This window comes from Spermophilus citellus (assembly GCF_964194105.1).
Source record: "Spermophilus citellus genome assembly, chromosome: X".
NCBI classification, from domain to species: Eukaryota; Metazoa; Chordata; class Mammalia; order Rodentia; family Sciuridae; genus Spermophilus; species Spermophilus citellus.
The window spans coordinates 116,590,771-116,609,044 of record NC_138190.1 but is presented as its reverse complement, the minus strand read 5'-3'; the positions used below and the strand labels follow the sequence as shown (position 1 = coordinate 116,609,044).

General features: G+C 36.2%; 1 protein-coding gene across 1 annotated transcript; it reads left to right on the top strand.

The window, feature by feature from the left end:
- Positions 1-8,084: 8,084 nt before the first annotated feature.
- On the top strand, positions 8,085-17,242 carry LOC308639692 (A-kinase anchor protein 17B-like; the record flags this gene model as incomplete). Its single annotated transcript, XM_081277957.1, has 4 exons — positions 8,085-8,840; positions 10,349-10,479; positions 12,075-12,309; positions 15,611-17,242. The coding sequence occupies exons 1-4, from the start codon at positions 8,088-8,090 to the stop codon at positions 17,240-17,242; spliced, it is 2,751 nt and encodes a 916-aa protein (XP_081134083.1). The 5' UTR covers positions 8,085-8,087.
- Between the last annotated feature and the right edge of the window lie 1,032 nt (positions 17,243-18,274).

Here is an 18,274-nt window from a genome sequence, read left to right as displayed (position 1 = left end):
ATAAGGGAAGAACACTGGAATGAATCTGACCTCACTTCCCTATGGATGTATATGAATATACAACAGTGAATCTCACCATCATATATATCCAAGACACTAATTAAAAAACTATATAAGTAAGTAGCAGAAAGACCAGTATAGTGGAGGGAAGGGAACAGGTAGAGGGAGAAGAAGAGGGGAAGGAAAGCCCTGGAGATTGAATTAGAGCAAATTATATTCCATGCTTTAATAATTATGTCAAAATAACCCTAATGTTAAGTATTACTAAAAATAAACAATTTTTTTTAAAAAATTGACCTTTTGATTAATTTATGAAGGTCATAATTATGGCATTCTTTTTCATCAGGGCTTGGTTTATACTAGACTCTGAAAACCTTGTTGAATAAATCAATCTGTGGATATTACAATGGTGAAAATGATGAGAATGTTAATGAATTCTACCATTATTGTCAGTTGAAGCACAGGAATATTAAAAAGAAAATTAAAGGGTAAGTTAGATTGTTCTACATAATCAATTTTGAGTAATAGCCTAATAAATTGGTCTCAGTGATTCTACCTGTTTTTAGCAGATATATTTTAATTAATATATAATCTAATGTGTAATATATAATTTAAAATAGATAATATTCTAGAATATGTTTATTTGGTTTAAACAGGGTTACAAACAGGGATCATATAGGGGGAAACAAATCTTTTTAGACCTATTTTCAAGAGCAAACCAGGACTCCATACAGCTTTAACTAGATAAAGATTGGTCCATTAAGCTTGAAATTGAGAAATCATTCTGATTTACAGGAAAATACCTGTTGAAATTTAGCATTGTATGAGTATTTTCCAGAAAAAATGTCTATTTTTATTACGTTACCCAATAAGTCAGATAAGACTTAAGCATTTTGCATCCAGATCAGTGGTTGATGAAGGCTGAAAAGGGTTTATAAAAGAGCACAAGAAATTTTGGGTGGGTGATGAGTGTTTTCACTGTCTTGATCAGAGTTTTATGGGCATGTGTACATATGTTAAAACTTACTAAAATGTACAATTTTGATACATGCACAGTTTATGTTATGGAATGTGTTTTATTGTACATCAGTTATGTCTCAATAAGGCAGTTTCATAAATGAGTTCTGCAGCTTGTTTTTCAGCTACTATTGCAGTTGCCAAGTGATCTTTCATTGTTCAAAAAGTCCTATCCTAATCTCCCAGCTTCAGTCGTGATTCACACAAACTTTGATTTATAGGTTCAGGTTCCTAGGAGCATTTACATTGATGGCAGATAGAGGGGTGTCTTTGGTCAGGGAAGGGGTTGCTACTATATTAATCTGTTTTGAACCTTTTATACACAAGTTTATATCAGCAGTTATACTTTATTTCCTTATAATAGCTTGTTATTATATGTTTCTGCTTTTAATTAAAAACTTTTAAAGCAAATGTAACAATGTTTATCGTAATTCAAAAAATGAAGCAAGAAGAAATATACAAAGTTAAAAGAGAAGGCTTTTTGTTACCACTTCAATCTCATTGCTTGTTATTGGTCTGTTTAAGTTTCCTATGTCCTCTTGGTTCAATTTGGGTAGGTCTTATGCATTCATATCTGTCCCTTTCTTCTATATTTTTCAATTTGTGGAGTGTAAATTTTCAAAATAGCCCTTAGTGATCCTCTGGATTTTTTTGTGATATCTGTGGCACAGCTCATTTCTTTTTAACCTCTGATTTTATTTGTTTGGGTCTTCTCTCTCTCTCTTTTTGTTAGTTTGGCTAAGGGTTTATTAATATTGTTCATCTTTTCAAAGAACCAATTCTTTGTTACATTGATCCTTTCTAAATTCTCTAATTAATTTTGGTTCTGATCATAATCATTTCCTTCCTTATATTGGTTTTGGAATTGATCTGTTCTTGTTTTTCTAGGACTTTGAGATGCATCATTAAGTTGTTTATTTAGGATCTGTCTGATTTTTTTACATAGGTATTTGGTGCTATAAACTTTCCTCTTAGAACTGCCTTCCTAGGCCAGGTGTCATGGCACATACCTGTAATCCCAGCAGCTGAGGAGGATGAAGCAGGAGGATTTCAAGTTCAAAGCCAGCCTCAGCAAAAGTGAGGTGCTAAGAAACTCAGTGAGACCCTGTCTCTAAATAAAAATATAAAATAGGCAAAATAAGGGTGGGGATGTGGCTCAGTGCTTAAGTACCTCTGAGTTCAATCCCTGGTATAAAACAAACAAACAAACACTGCCTTATTAGTGTCTCAGAGATTCTGGTATGTTGTATCTCTATTCTCAGTTGATTCTAAGAATTTTTAAGTTTCTCCTCTGATGTCTTCTATGACCTATTCATCATTCAGAAGCACTTTGTTCAATCTCAATGTGTTTCAATGATTTCTATAATTTTTCTTACTGTTAATTTCTAATTTCATTCCATTATGATCTGATGATATGCAAATAATTATATTGACTTTGTTTTTCATTTGCTAAGACTTGCTTCGTGACCTAAAATAAGATCTATTTTGAAGAAATTCCATGAGCAGCTAAGAAGAAAGTATATCCAACTGTTGTTAGATAAAATATTCTGTAGATATCTTTTAAGTCCATTGGATTTATAGTATTTTTAGGTCTCAAATATTTTTGCTGATTTTACATCTGAATGACCTATCTATTGGCGAGAGCCTTTTTTAAACAAATGGTTCTGGGAAAACTGTTTATTAATATGTAGCAAAATGAAACTTGTTACCTATTGTGCACCCTGCATGAAAGTCAAGTCAAAATAGACAAAATACCTAGGAATTAGACCAGAAAATTTGCAAGGGCTAGAAGAAAACATAGGGGCAATATATATAGGCACAGCCAATGACTTCCTTTAATAGGACTCCTAAGACTCAAGAAATAATACCAAGAGTTAATAAATGGGATAGCATTAAATTAAAAAGCTTCTGCATAGCAAAAGAAAAGCATGAAGAGAGAACCTAAGGAAAAAATCTTTGCCAGCTACTCTTCTGACAGTGGATTAGTGTCCAAGATATATAAAGAACTCAAAAAACTTAATATTAAAAAAGCCAAAAACCCAACCAATAAATGAGCAAATGAACTAAATAGACATTTCTCAAAAGAAGAAATTCAGATGACCAACAAATATATAAAAAATTTTCACATCTTTAGCAATCAGTGAAATACAAGTCAAAATTACACTAATGTTTCAGCTCCAGTTAGAATGGTAATTATCAAGAGTACAAAGAATAATTAATGTTAGCAAGGATGTAGGGGGAAAGGAGCGCTTTTCAACTGTTAGTAGGATTGTAAATCAGTACAACCACTATGGAAATCAATATGGAGTTTTCTCAAAAGACTAGGAATGGAACTGCCATATGACCCTGCTATGCCACTCCTCAGTATTTATCCAAAATAATTAAAGTAAGCATACTTTAGAGATGAGCATACCCATGTTCATAGCTGTGCAATTCACAATAGCCAAATTATGGGACTAGCCTAGATGTCTGTTAACAGATGAATGGATAAAGAATATGTATGTTATATGTATGTTTTATATATATATATATATATATATATATATATATATATATATGTATGTTATATGTGTGTATACACACACACACACACACACACACACACACACACATACAGTGGAGTTTTATTTAGCCACAAAGGAGAATGAACTTATGTCATTTGCAGGAGAATGGATGGAACTGGAGAGTATCATATTAAACGAAGTGAGCCATAATCTGAAAGTCAAAGGTCATATGTTTCTTCTCATATGTGGAAGCTAGAGAGGAAAAGTAAAAAAAAGGAATCTCATGAAAATAGAAGGGAGACCAGTAGAGTAGAGGAATGGGGTCATGAGGATGGAAAAAAAGAAGAGTTATTGGGGAATGAAATTGATCAAATTATGTTATGTGACAAATATGTCACAATGAATCCCACTATTATTTGTAATTATAATGTACCAATAAAAAATTTCAAAAAGACTTGGAAACCAACCTGGACAGAAGATGCTAAACCAAGTGTATGGGTTAGAATTATCAACTGGGTATGCATTCATTAATGTGCTACATGTATTTTACCCTTGCCCTGTTTATATATAACCCCCAGTAGGTTTTTTCTTTTTCTTTTCTTTTCTTTTTTTTTTTTTTTTGTGGTGCCGGGGATCAAACTCAGGGCCTTATGCATGCAAGGCAAGCATTCTACCAACTGAACTATATCCCCAGACCCCCAGAAGGTTTTTATGAAAGTTTACATTTGAGATAAATTGTTTAATAGATTGAAGATTTGGAATTTTGGAGTTTTAATATATCAGCAAGCCATTTAATTTCCTTTACTCTATTGGAATCTCCCTATCTGTAAAACAGGCATGAAATTATCTTATCACAGACTGCTTCATAAATAAAATGAGATAAATAACCACTAATAAATAACCGTTATAGCTGATGTTTATTGAAAACTTTCTGTGTGCCAGGTACTGTTATAATGATGTCACCTATACTTGTTCACTTAATCCTCAGAGGTTCTGTTTTCTCTATTTTATGGTTAAGAAACTGAGATCAAAGATATAGAAACTCTTTGAAAATTCTAAAATAGATTAAATGTTATTAAATAAAAATTAGATATTATTATTGTTATTATTATTATTAGGCTTTATGTTTTAGAGATGTTTTAGGTTCATAGAGCAGGAGGTCAGAGTTGCCATATATCCCCTGCCCCACCACACACATAGCCTCCACCATTGTCAACATCCCCCCAGCAGAGTGGTACATGTTACAGTTGACTAACACATTGACACATCATTGTCACCCCAAATTCATAGTTTACATTAGGATTCACTCTTGGCCTTATACATTCTATGAGTTTGGACACATGTATAACAGTATGTTTTTGCCATTATGGTATCATTTATAGTGTTATCGTCAAGGTGTCCAGTTGGGGTCCAGGTCCTTGGTGTCCTGAACAAAGACTTGAGCAAGACACACTCAAGTAACAGGCAAAGTACAGATTTATTGAAGGTAAAGGTGAAAGTAGCAATCCATTAGGTAGAGCAGAATGGGCCAAGCAAGGGAGAAGAGCTCAAGGCCCAAATCTCTGGAAATTAGTGTCTTATATGCTGAGCTGTGAGGTGTTCTCTCCCCTATACAGACCTGGTGGAAGACCTTACCCCATTTGCTCCCATTAGTTATCTTATGATACCTCATTAGAATATTATCCAATTTCCCCTCATTGGTAACTTTAGAAAACTGAATTAGAATACTTCCCACTTTACTCCCATTGGTCATTTTAAAATACTGAACATATGGTAGGAGTTGTCATGGTGATAAGTCCTCAGGGGTGGGAGTTGTCATGATAATGGGATTTATTGTAAACAGAGACAGGACTTGGCTCCTTGTTCTCTAGTGGCTTTTCTAATACTGTGTCTGCCATCTTGGTGTCCCTGAACTCTTTTTTAAAAAAATATTTTTTAATTGTAGATGAACACAATACCTTTATTTTATTCATTTATTTATATGTGGTGCTGAGGATTGAACCCAGGGCCTCACACATGCTAGGCAAGTGCTCTACCAATGAGCACAACCCCAGCCCCCTGAACTATAAATAAAACTGCCTGTTTTAGTCAGAATTTTTGTTACTATGACCAAAAGACCTACAAGAACATTTTTAAGGAGGGAAAGTCTATCTGGGGGTTCACAGTTTCAGAAGTCTCACTCCATAGATAGTTGGCTCCATTCCCTGGGGCTCCAGGTGAAGAAAAACATCATGTGGAAGAAAATGGCAGAGGGAAGCATCTCACCTGATGATCAGGAAGCACAGAGAGAGCTCTACTCAACAAAGACAAAATGTATACCCCAAAGATGCCCCCAATGCTCACCTCCTTCTGCTGCATCCTACCATCCCTCATTTACCACTCAGTTAATCCTTGTCAGGGAATTAATTCACTGATTGGGTTAAGTCTCTGTAACCCAATCATTTCACCTTGAAACTTTTTTGCATTTTCTCACACATGAGCTTTTGGGGACACCTAATATCTAAACCATAACACACCCTAAAAATCCGCCATGCTGAGCATGATCATACCTTCCTCCCCTTTACCCCTGGTGACCACTGATATTTTTACTGTCTCCCTAGTTATCTTTTCTAGAATGTTATATAGTTGAAATCATACAGTATATGGCTTCTTTCTCTTTATTATATGAACTTAAGTTTCCTCCTTTTCTTTTCAGTAGCTTTGTGGCTCATTTCTTTTTAGTGCTGTGTGATATTCCATTGTTTAGATGTAACAAAGTTGTTTTTTTTTGTTTGTTTGTTTTTAGGAGCTGAGGTTGTGGCTCAGTGGCAGAGTGTTTGCCTAGCATGCGTGAGGCACTAGGTTTGATTCTCAGCACCACATATAAATAAATGAATAAAATAAAGGTCCATCAACAACTAAAAATATATATTTTTTAAAAAGTGTTTTTTTTTAAATCCACTTAACCTACCAAAGAACATCTTGGTTGCTCCCAGGTTTGCACAATTATGAATAAAGCTCCCATAACTATTGAGTACAGATTTTGTGTGGACATATGTTTTTACCTTCTTTGGATAAATAAAGGAATATTGCTAGATTGCTAGATTGCATGGCAACAGTATGTTTGGTTTTGTAAAAAATAGCAAATTGTCTTCAAAATTGTCTATACCATTTTCCATTCCCACCATCAATAAGTGAGTTTCTGTTGCTCTACATCTTTTTAAATATTTATATTAAATATAAATATTAAAATTAGTTATAGATGGATATAATATCTTTAATTTTTTATTTATTTTTATGTGGTGCTGAGGATTGAACCCAGTGCCTCACATGTGCGAGGAATATGCTCTGCCACTGAGCCACAACCCTAGCCCCTGCTTTACATCTTCACCAGCATTTGGTGTGATCAATGTTTTAGCAATTTAATAGGTGTTAATGGCATCTCATTATTGTTTTAATTTACATTTCCTGGATGACTTATGATGTATGTGGAGCATCTTTTTATGTGTGTTTTTCCATTTGTATATTTTCTTTGAGGAAATGTCTATTAAGACCTTTGGTCCATTTTATAATCAGATTATTCTCTTATTGTTGAGTTTTAAGTGTTCTTCATATATTTTGGATAACAATTTTTTACCTTTTGCAAATATTTTCTCCCAATCTGTGACTTGTCTTTTACATCCTCTTGGCAGTATTTTTTTTTGCAGAGCAGAAGTTTTAAATTTTAATGAAGTCCAGCTTATCAGTTATTGCTTTAATGGATCACGCCTGCATTGCATTCAAAAGTCATCATCATATCCAAGGTCACATGGATGTACAATTGTTCCAGCAAAGACTTGCTGAAAAGACTACCTTTGCTCCATTGTATTGTCTTTGCTCCTTTTCCAAAGATCAGTTGAATATGTTTATGTGGGTCTATTTCTGGAGTCTCTATTTTGTTCCATCGATCTATTTGTCTGTTCTTTTGCCAGTGCCATATCTTGATTACTGTAGCCTTACCAAAGTCTTGAAGTCAGATAGTGTCAGTTCTTCAACTTTGTTCCTCTCCATTAGTATTGAGTTGACTAATCTGGGTCTTTTGCCTCTCTGTATAAACTTTACAATCAGTTGTTATCCTTAAATTACTTTCTGGGATTTTGATTGGAATTGCACTGAATTTATAGATCAAGTTGGAAAGAACTGATATCTTGAGTTTTCCTTTCCATGGACCACATATTTAGTTTTTTGATATCTTTCATCAGAGTTTTGCAGTTTTCCTCATATAGATCTTGTGCACATTTGATAGATCTCTACTTAAATCTTTCATTGTTTTGGATGCTAATATATATGGTATCGTGTTTTAAATACCAAGTTCTGCTTGTTCACTGGTGGCATGTAATAAAACTATTGACTTTTTTGTATTAACCTTGTATCCTGCATCCCTACTGGGATTGCTTCTTAGTTCCATGAGTTGTAAGATATTATTTTAATTCTACCCATAGTATAGATCTAAGTCCAGCAAAGCACCATTTTGTGATACAAATCTGTGTTTTGCTCCATTTGTATAAAAATTTTCTCTTTTGCCCTTTAAGGTGAACTGAGGATACCATGACAGTCACAGTGGTATATGATAACTCTGAGGCAACAGAGCTCTGTGCGGCTCAGCACCTCTACCTCAAACCCATAGCAAAATTGATGATCAGTGTATTGCTCCCAGAAAGTATGGATCCTGTGAGGCCCTTCTCTAACTGGGAAGTTCTTGACCAGCTAAAGAGCCTCATTTGCCCTGACCAGTTCACCACAGTTCGGCTCTCCAAGAGTACAAAAGACTTTATCCGATTTGAGGGTGAGGCTGAAACCAGAAGTTTGGTTCAAATCTTAAAAGCAAAGTTACATGGAAAGATCATCAAGCTAAATGGTTTGAAAACAGACTTAAAAGTAGTGGCTACAGATGCCTTGGGAGAGTGGGAACACTTCCCCAGGGGAAAAGAAGCTTCACTGAGTGATGGGGCTGAAGAGCAGGACCACGATAAGAGCCCAGATTCCATATATTTTGAAGGCTTGCCCTGTAAATGGTTTGCACCAAAAGGTTCCAGTGGGGAGAAGCCATGTGAAGAGATTGTTCGGGTAGTCTTTGAAAGTTTCGGGAAGATCAAGAATGTGGATATCCCTATGCTTGACCCCTACAGAGAAGTGATGACTGGTGGGAGCTTTGGGGGGTTTAGCTTTGGCTTGCAGACATTTGAGGCCTTTATACAGTACCAGGAGTCAACGGACTTTATTAAAGCCATGGAGTCCCTTCGAGGGATGAAGCTGATGCTTAAAGGCGATGATGGGAAAGCTCTGGCATGTAACATTAAGGTAAGAAGTAGCCAGACTTTCTTTTATTTCCCACTTTTCAGGTGATCCTGAGTCAAAGCTGGAAGGAAGCATCTAGAATAAATTTCCTTAGATTCCACCAGGCTCTGATTAATAACTCAGGTAAAGACTTATGTTGTCATTAAGCAATGGATGTCTAGGGAGAAAAATAATCTTGATTTGAACACTCCTTCTACTCTCAGGCATGATGGTTGTTATAATCTGGGGTTCTGCTGTAGCTTCTTGAGGGCATTAAAAGATTATTTGTGGCTCCTATGAAGTATCTCATATTCTGTTGTGTTAGGTTGCTGAGAGAGAGGGACACATGCAGTTTAAAACCATAAGGACAACAGTTTATTCCCTTATTATTCTGGGAGTCACAGCTTATATTTTCAGCATGTCTGTCAGGTAAACTGCTAAAACATAATCCTACCAGATTTGGATCTTTTACTTTCAAAATCAGCCTGTCTATCCAGTCATGTCATCTCATTGATGTCTGTATGCTTTGGTCATCTACTTTTGGAAATCTTAACCCAGCAGTGGAAAAGAGATAACTATATGCTCCTTTTTCTATAAATCAGTCGTTACTGTTAGCATGAATTTGCACTTTTAGCTTTGTGTGTGTGAGGGGGTGCATGTGTGATCATGTGTGAGCACTTTTGTTAAAATGCATATTTTAAAATTATGAGCTATTCAGTAAGACAAAAGACATACCAAAAATTATAATGACTACTCATATACTATTGCTCAGTTTATAAAATAAACCATTACTAGTAAGATGAAAGAGCACTTCCCTTCTATGTACCTACCCTCAATCATATTCACCTTCCTCCCCTCAAAGGTAACCATGGTCATGAATTTGTTGTTTTTCATTATCATATAGATTTAAATAGCTCTCTCTAGCTGCTTTTACATTTTTAAGCAAATCTGTTTATCTCAGTCTGACTTTCACTTTATGATTTGAAAAGTAGTTTAATAATCATGGTAGTCACATTTCACATCACATTGTTCAGTTTTCTTGTAGTTTTTCTCTGTCCCCACCCCCATTTCCCATTAAGCTAACTATTTTTTTATTCCTGATCATTTACATAAATACAGTAATTCAGTTGATTTTTAGAACAAACCAGAGGTAATATACTCACATTTCTAGAGTGTGCTGATATTGGTGATGTGATGCTGCCCATGACCATGTCAACCAAACTCTTCAAAGGTTCTTTTTTACATCTTTATTGAAATATATTTGACATATTAAATTGTAAAAGGTCAAGTAATGTTTGATATAATTACGCAAGGGTTCTACTAAAGAAAATCTGAGTGTTCACAAGTACTTTTCAGCTGGTAACTGAGAAGCAGTGGAACAATATGGGCACTGGGATGCAGAGAGGACATTTTGAATTCATTTGGTTTCAAATTGCCATGTACCATCTTTTTTTTTTTAATCTCTCTGGCCTGTGTCACATCCAGTCAACTGACAAATCTTTCTAATAAAACTTTAAACTGTTTGGGGGCAGGTTATGTTTGACACAACCAAACACTTCAGTGAAGGAGCTGTAAAGAGGAGAAATCAGGAAAGGCTAAAATTACAAGAACTGGAGGAAGAAAGGAAAAAAGAAAAGAGAAGAGAAGAGGAAGTGGCTGAAAGGTGAGTAGACTGATTTTAGGTAAGGAGGGTTTTTCTTTTGATTTGTAGATTGATTCCTTTGGGTGAGTAGCTAAACATGATAGATAACATTGAGGTGGGGGATAGATATTGGTATAGACTACAAAACTCTATTGAAGATTAAAGTCTTTAAAGTGTGCTGTAATGAAACCAAAATGATGAAACAGTTGAAAACAAGAGACTGGAAAAAATATGTCTATAAATGAGAATAAGCAGTAAGGAATTATGGGACTAGCCAGATTAAGATGCCTGGAAAGAAATTATTTTTAAAAGAAGGCTCAGGGAGTCTTATAGTAAAAATTCTAACCTAGCAAATTAGAAATTTGAATAATTTACCTATTATCTACCAATATTACTTGCCTACCAATTTAAAATGATGAATAGGTTTATAAAAGATTTTATTCCGCAAATTGGTCAACAAACCATAGGTACTGTACTCACATTTATCAGAGTAACCCATAGGCAAGAAAGTCACAGAATTCTTGGGGCCGTTTTTCTTGTTGGCTTAAATTCTTTCTGTGAATTTATGGAGCTTCCACATTTATTTCTTTGAGCTTATAGTTTTCCAATTTAGAGGCTTAAACCTAGAATGGGGTACTGGATTTCCAAAGGTTTGTCAAGGAGGTATAGATGGGCCAGAAATATAGGGCTCTGAAAACCAGTTTTACCTCCTGGCCCCTCCTCTTGAATGTAAATTATAACATTCAAAAAAGGAGCTAACAGTACCCTTCCATGTGCCCCTCACTTTTTGTCTTGTGGGGTGATAGGAGTTACTTGAGATCACAGCTAGGGAACTAGAGCCCAGTCAAGATATGGTTCTCCTCCAAATTCCAGGTTGAATATCCCATTTAGACAGTCCTTTGTCATTTGGCTAAGTCCTGACTTCAGGTAGTTGCTCTTTCTTTCTCCTTCCCACATTCTCATAGGGACCTAACTGAATTAATTTTAATTTTCTGAAAAAGGCATTAAAAACCATATTCTCCCAAGCCAGTGTGTTTTTACAATAGTGTTTATGCTAAGTAATAGGGGCCAGGGATCAGTTTTCATCCTGAAGATTTTCTTAGTGCCTTGTCTTATCTTTAACTGCCTATGTGAAACCAACCCACAGAACATTTTAATCTCAAGAAAAATGAAATAACTTTGAAAGCTCGGTCCTGTTGTCATTGCTTGTGGTTTGAGAATGTGGAGGATGGAGCCCCTCCTTTGAAATCTGCAGCTTTCTTCTTCTTCTTCCTCTTCCTCTTCTTCCTCCTCTTCTTCCTCCTCTTCTTTTGATAGTCTAGCTTTGCATAAGATTTCCTTTACATGCTTGTATTTGACCAACTAAATCATGTATCTTTCTCCCTTGACCGTTGACCGATGCTTAACAGTAATTTTATGTGTGTGTGTGTGTGTGTGTGTGTGTGTGTGTGTGTGTGTGTGTTTGTCATGAGTTGTCTATGCTAGGTTTTGGGTTAACAGTGGTATATTCCTAGAAACCTAAATGATCTGTCCTCCCCTAACAGGGGAAGGAGGAAAGAGGAGGCCAAATGTCTAATAAATACCTTTTGAATGGTTTGATGTTAATCTTTGTCCAGAAAAAGAAAAGATGAGGAGAGGAGAGCCCACGAAAAGAGGAAGAAGGCCAGGACCAGGAGGCGAGCCCTGAAGGAGAGGGACAGCCACAGGTCAAGGAAGCAGAAGGTGAAGGCCAAAGCTGAGGCACCTGAGGAGCCAGACCCTTCAGAAGAATGGCAGGAGAGGAAGCACCTGCTGGCTCAGAGGAGAGTTGAGGCCCTTCGATTGCTACGGGTACTCCTGAGGAAAATCTCGGTAGGGCTATTTCCAAATTGTTATTCAGTTTGGGTAGGTATTAACCTTTCTGAGCTCCAGCCTTTTCATTTAAGCACTGGCCTATTGAAAATCAACTCATGGAAGACTCATGGCATGCACTGGGGTTGCTTGGAAATCAACTGATCTCTAATAACCCTAACTGGGAATTTCCAAAAGGGATATCTACATTCTCTAAAGGAGTGGTCTCAACTCTGCCATCCTATACATATACTTTATATTTCTAAACTTCAGGACTGTATTACTCAGAGCATTTAGCTAGTTTGTTGATTTTTTTCTGTAACAGAAAAATGCAAGGGGAAGCAATGGATAGGTGTGGGTGTTAGGTTGCTGTCTTCTATTAACTTTACTTGTCCATTCATCTGTGACATGTTTGGATGTGAAGGGAGAGCCTGTAGCAAGCTTATGTTAGTCTAGTCTTGAACTATTTGCTGAAGAATTTCTTATCTCACAGAGCATTTGTTTTGTTTGGAGAGTTTCATTTTTGGAAGGTGTTTCTTTCCCTTTCTGGGTTCCTTTTTTATTATTTTATTGTTTATTAACACTTTTTATTTTGCAAATAATATATATACATATAAATTTTATACATTTATATAAAATATATATACCTAACAATCTCTCAGGTATCTCATTATGGTTTTAATGTGAAATTTCTTTTTTATAAATATTTTTGTAGTTGTAGATGGACACAATACCTTTATTACTTATTTATTTATTTTTATGTGGTGCTCAGGATTGAACCCAGTGCCTCCCACATTCGAGGCAAGCGTTCTGCCACTGAGCCACAATCTCAACCCCTTAATGTGAAAGTTCTAACAACAAATAATACTGGGTATTTTTTAATATGCTTATTTGCCATTTGATTCTCCTTTTTAATGAAATACTTGTTTATTTTTTATTGATCTTTTTAAAAATAAATGACAGCAGAATGCATTACAATTCTTATTACACGTATACAGCACAACTTTTCATAACTCTGGTTGTATATAAAGTATGTTCACACCAATTTGTGTCTTCAGACATGTACTTTGGATAATGATGTCCATCACATTCCACCATGCTTGCTAATCCCCTGTCCCCTCCCTTTCTCTCCCACCCCTCTTCCCTATCTAGAATTCATCTATTCCTCCCATGCTCTCCCTCCCTACCCCACTATGACTCAGCCTCCTTATATCAGAGAAAACATTCAGCATTTGTTTTTGGGGGGATTGGTTAACTTCACTTAGCATTATCTTCTCCAGTGCCATCATTTACCTGCAAATGCCATGATTTTATTCTCTTTTATTGCTGAGTAAAATTCCATTGTGTATATATGCCACATTTTTTATCCATTCATCCACTGAAGGGCATCTAGGTTGGCTCCACAGTTTAGCTATTGTGAATTGTGCTGCTATAAACATTGATGTGGCTGTGTCCCTGTAGTATGCTGTTTTTAAGTCTTTGGGGTTTAGACTGAGTAGAGGGATAGCTGGGTCAAATGGTGGTTCCATTCCCATATTTCCAAGGAATCTCCATACTGCTTTCCATATTGGCTGCACTAATTTGCAGTCCCACCAGCAATGTATGAGAGTCCTTTCTGGGTTCCTAAAGACAGTCAGACTTAGCACAAGCCCTGGATTCAAACCCAGAAATACTTCCAAAGTATTAACTTAAAAATCCACATTTATGGGCTGGGTTTGTGGCTCAGAGGTAGACCACTTGCCTAGCATGCGTGAGGCACTGGGTTTGATTCTCAGCACCACATAATAAATAAAGTATTGTGCCCATCTACAACTAAAAATATTTTTTAAAAAAATCCATATTTAGGTGAGCATGGTGGCACATGCCTGTAATCTTAGAAAATCAGGATTTTGAGGCAAGAGGATTTCAAGTGAGAGGCCAGCCTGAGCAACTTAGCAAGATCCTGTTTCAAAATAAAAAAGGGCCAGGTGTGGTGGTGCATGCTTGTAATCCCAGTGAATTGGGAGGTTGAGGCAGGAGGATCATCAAGTTCAAAGCCATCCTCAGCAGCTTAATGAGGCCCTGAGGAACTCAGCCAGACCCTGTCTCTAAATAAAATATAAAAAAGGGGTTGGGGATGTGGCTCACTGGTTAAGCACCCCTGGGTTCTATCCTCATGACCAAAAAAAAATAAATTAAATAAATAAAAAAATAAAAAAGGACTTGAGATATAAAGAGCTCCTGGGCAGTACCAATTTTTTTTTTAAAAAAATCCATATTTAGCATTTGTAAATATGAAGAGAGAATGTCATTACATAGAATTAATTTTATGTCTATTTGCCATCTTGGCCTTTCTCATTAGTATGGACAGTCAAACTTAGTGAAATCAGGACCAGAAAAATCTCACATTTACATGTATAACAAGGTTTGCTGCATTTTTTGTTTAACTTAATAATTGAGGGTTACTCCTTTTTTAAAAATGTGTCTTTTTAAGTGAGTATAGTGTCTAATTCTGAGTCCCATTAATATTTGTACCAATTATGTGGTCCTCTGGTTTTAATCCCAGATAATGGGCAGGTACTGTACCCTGATGTATGATAGGTGTGAGTGGGAGCACAGTACAAACCCTTGTTGGGTGGCAGTGTGGGCAGCACCTTTCATTAAGATATAATAGTAGGTAGACCCATGGTCATAACCATTTTTGCTACTTGAAGCTTTTTATTTATTATTTTTTATTGTTTTTTTTAATGATGCCGATGATAGAACCTAGGGCCTCACATATACTAGGCAATTGCATCACCACTTTCCTAGCCCTCATGGGCTTGCTTTTTAATGAAGCAAGTGAGGTAGGGCAACTCAGAGATACCCTCCATAGTAAGAGGCTGGGATATAAAACAGAGATTGTTTATCTTTGAAGCCAGTTGATTCTTGGACACATATTTCACCCATCAGTCCTTTCTTATGCTAGGACATTTCTGGGAGGGCTATAAAATGTTTCTTATTTCTCTTTGTCTCTCCAGCTCCTATTATGTATGATACCTAGAATAGTAGGTTCATCAATTTTTGAACAAGTGGAAAAAAGGGTTATGTGCTTTGAAAGCGATGTAAAGTGTGGTACCTTGTGATAAAAGGAAGGGCACAGACTTAATTAAAGTAGCTCATATTAGATACGGATATTTATTTTATTACTTCCCATTTCTTCAGTGCAATATTGTTCCTAATTTGGATCTATCCCAGGTATTAGAAATCTCTTTGGAATAATGTTAAAAGAGCCCAGTTTTCTTTGGAATTTTTTCCATCTATTTAGTTTCTCATATGAGATTTTTAATCTTTTCCTTTGAAGGGATCTACACAATTTAACCCACAGGAGGTTGACATTACAGGACCCGAAGCTATTTATACTCCAGGGAACACATTGGAAATTCTGGAGGAAGAAGAATTCAACATTCAGCATCTTCCAAATCAAGAAGAAATGCCAAAATACCAGGTTGCCAAGTCAGATAATAAACAAACACAAAAAATAAAGAAACGAAATAGGGCTCGCTTACATCAATTTTCTCACTGCCTTCGGGGAAAAAAGTTAAGATACTCAATTAGAAAAGAGAGGACTGCAAAATTATTAACTGATGGATACAGACTGGTCTCTGGCCAGAATTCCTTGAAAACTACAATGATCCAAGGTCAGTCTCTTGAAAAAGAAGACCACCACAGTTCTAATAAATCCTATTCTTCAAGATTCTCTGAGAGAGACCATGGCAGGAAAGAGAAGATCTATGAAACAGATGAATTTATTAACTATATATTAAACTATTATCAGACTCCAAAATATGCCCGGATCTGTCTACAACCAAGTCACACAACAAGCACATATCAGTGGCACAGGGACGTTCATGCTAAGGGAAATGGATTTGAGATCAATTTGAGAAAACATATGCCTGACTCAATCATTTGGAGTCAAATCGAAAACATGGAAAGGAGAGAACAGGTTCAGGAAGATGATTACTGCTCAAAGGTATGTACTCAGGATCCTCAGGATAAACCACAAAACAGGGGGAAAGTAGATTATACCAAAGAGTGCTCTAAGAGATTTAAAAATGATTGCAAGGATATAGCCAGTGAGACTGGTGATCAGCTGTCCCCAACTGATGGTAAAAGCCATCTCTTAGAAAAGACTCACACTCACCAGGTCCAAGATTCCAAATCCCAAAGGAAAAGTCAAGATTCTTCCCCCTCCAGCTCAGTAGGCTTAGATGTGCATTTGACAGATTTCTTAGAGGAAATTAGTAGTGATTCTGAATGCTTCAGTGAAACTCTTAGCATAAACGAACAGGAGAAACAGAAATCTGTGACCACATATCATGGTTCTCCTGAAAAAGGAACTCTTGATACAGATGAAATCATTACCTGTGAAAGAAAAACTAGGTCAAGTCAGCAGACTTCATATTCAGAGTGGAAACGTGATGGTGAGGAAAAATACTCCAAATACAAGCTTAAGACACCAGGCAAGAGGTCTAGGAATGAACCGAGATGTTCATGGCTTAAGGATGAAAGCAATTCCGTTAATGATGAGAAGAATAGCAGCAAAAAGAGGAGAAAAATGGCCCCCAACTACTTGTTTGATGAAGGCTACTACCACGAATCCAGTTCCAGTGATAAATTAGAGGACATCACAAAGAAAAGGAGGGTTAGTAAGGGTGCACTAGACCAGAATTTGAACTATAGAACCTCTCATGTGCCAATAACATCAAAAAGTGCTAATGCTTTCTATTTGGGATATTTTCCCAAAAGAAGAATGAGTCCTTGGAAGGCAGACTATAACCAGGATGCAAGAAGGCTTAAAAGACATGAGAATTCTAAAGATCTCATTTTCAGTTCTGATAATCATCATGTTAGACATAATAGTCAGGAGCACATTGACTATGGAAGCTATTTAGCAAACAACTACACTAGTTCTTTATATTTTCAAATGTTCTGATGGCTACTTTGATCAGGAACACTCTTATTTATAATCAATGATTTGGAAATAAGAAAATTTAAAACCAAATATAACTATGTAGTTAGTAACTACACAGCAAGAGCTTGAGCAGGGTCAAATGCAAAACCTTGTTTCTCTTTCCAAAGTGTAAAACATAGATCAAAATGACTGCAGGTGTGTTGGCAAGCTTTGGAAATATAAAACCTCTGGATCATGAAGCTTGATGAAACAATGTGCTTGCAAAGCTTCATGATTTAAATATTTCTTTCTTTTTCTTTTTTTGGTACTGGGGATTGAATCCAGGGGTGCTCTACCACTGAGCTATATCCCCAGATCCTTTTATTTTTGACTTTGAGACAGGGTATCAGTAAGTTGCTGAGGCTGGCCTCGAACTTGAGATCCTCCTGTCTCAGCCTCCTGAGTTGCTGGGATTATAGGTGTGTATAACTGCACCTGGCCAGGACAGACTTTTTTTTTTATACCTTTAATTTGGTGCCAGTGAAGGAGCAGATTAACATTGAGAAGGGTTGAGAGATAGCCCTGTATGGCTCTTTTGCTGACACAACATCATCATTTAGTATCATTCATCTTCAAAGAGGACAACAGTGAACAAATAAGGAAACTTTTACATGTTTTTTGATTCGGTCAGAAACACCAAGTGCAATAACAATCTTTTCTCACTTTTATTTATTAATAATTATAGATAAAAGAGAGAGACAACAGCTAGAGCATAGACTTCTTCATGACATTAGAGAGTTTTTTCAGTATCTACAGGAAGGTAATTCATCATATTAATATATGTCAATAAAACCCAAAGAGTTGTCCTTTTAGAGACGAAGTTTGGAATAAGAATTTAAAGGGGGCCCAGATTGTCCTTTGTGGTTTAAATGGTCAGGGAACAATTAATAGTTTTTGTTGTTGTTGTTGTTGTGTTATGAACCCCATATCTTTCCATCATGGAAAAGCAACAGGATTGAAGTGATATAACTAGAGGGCTTTGCAAAATGAAATATTCAATATCCTGGAGCACCA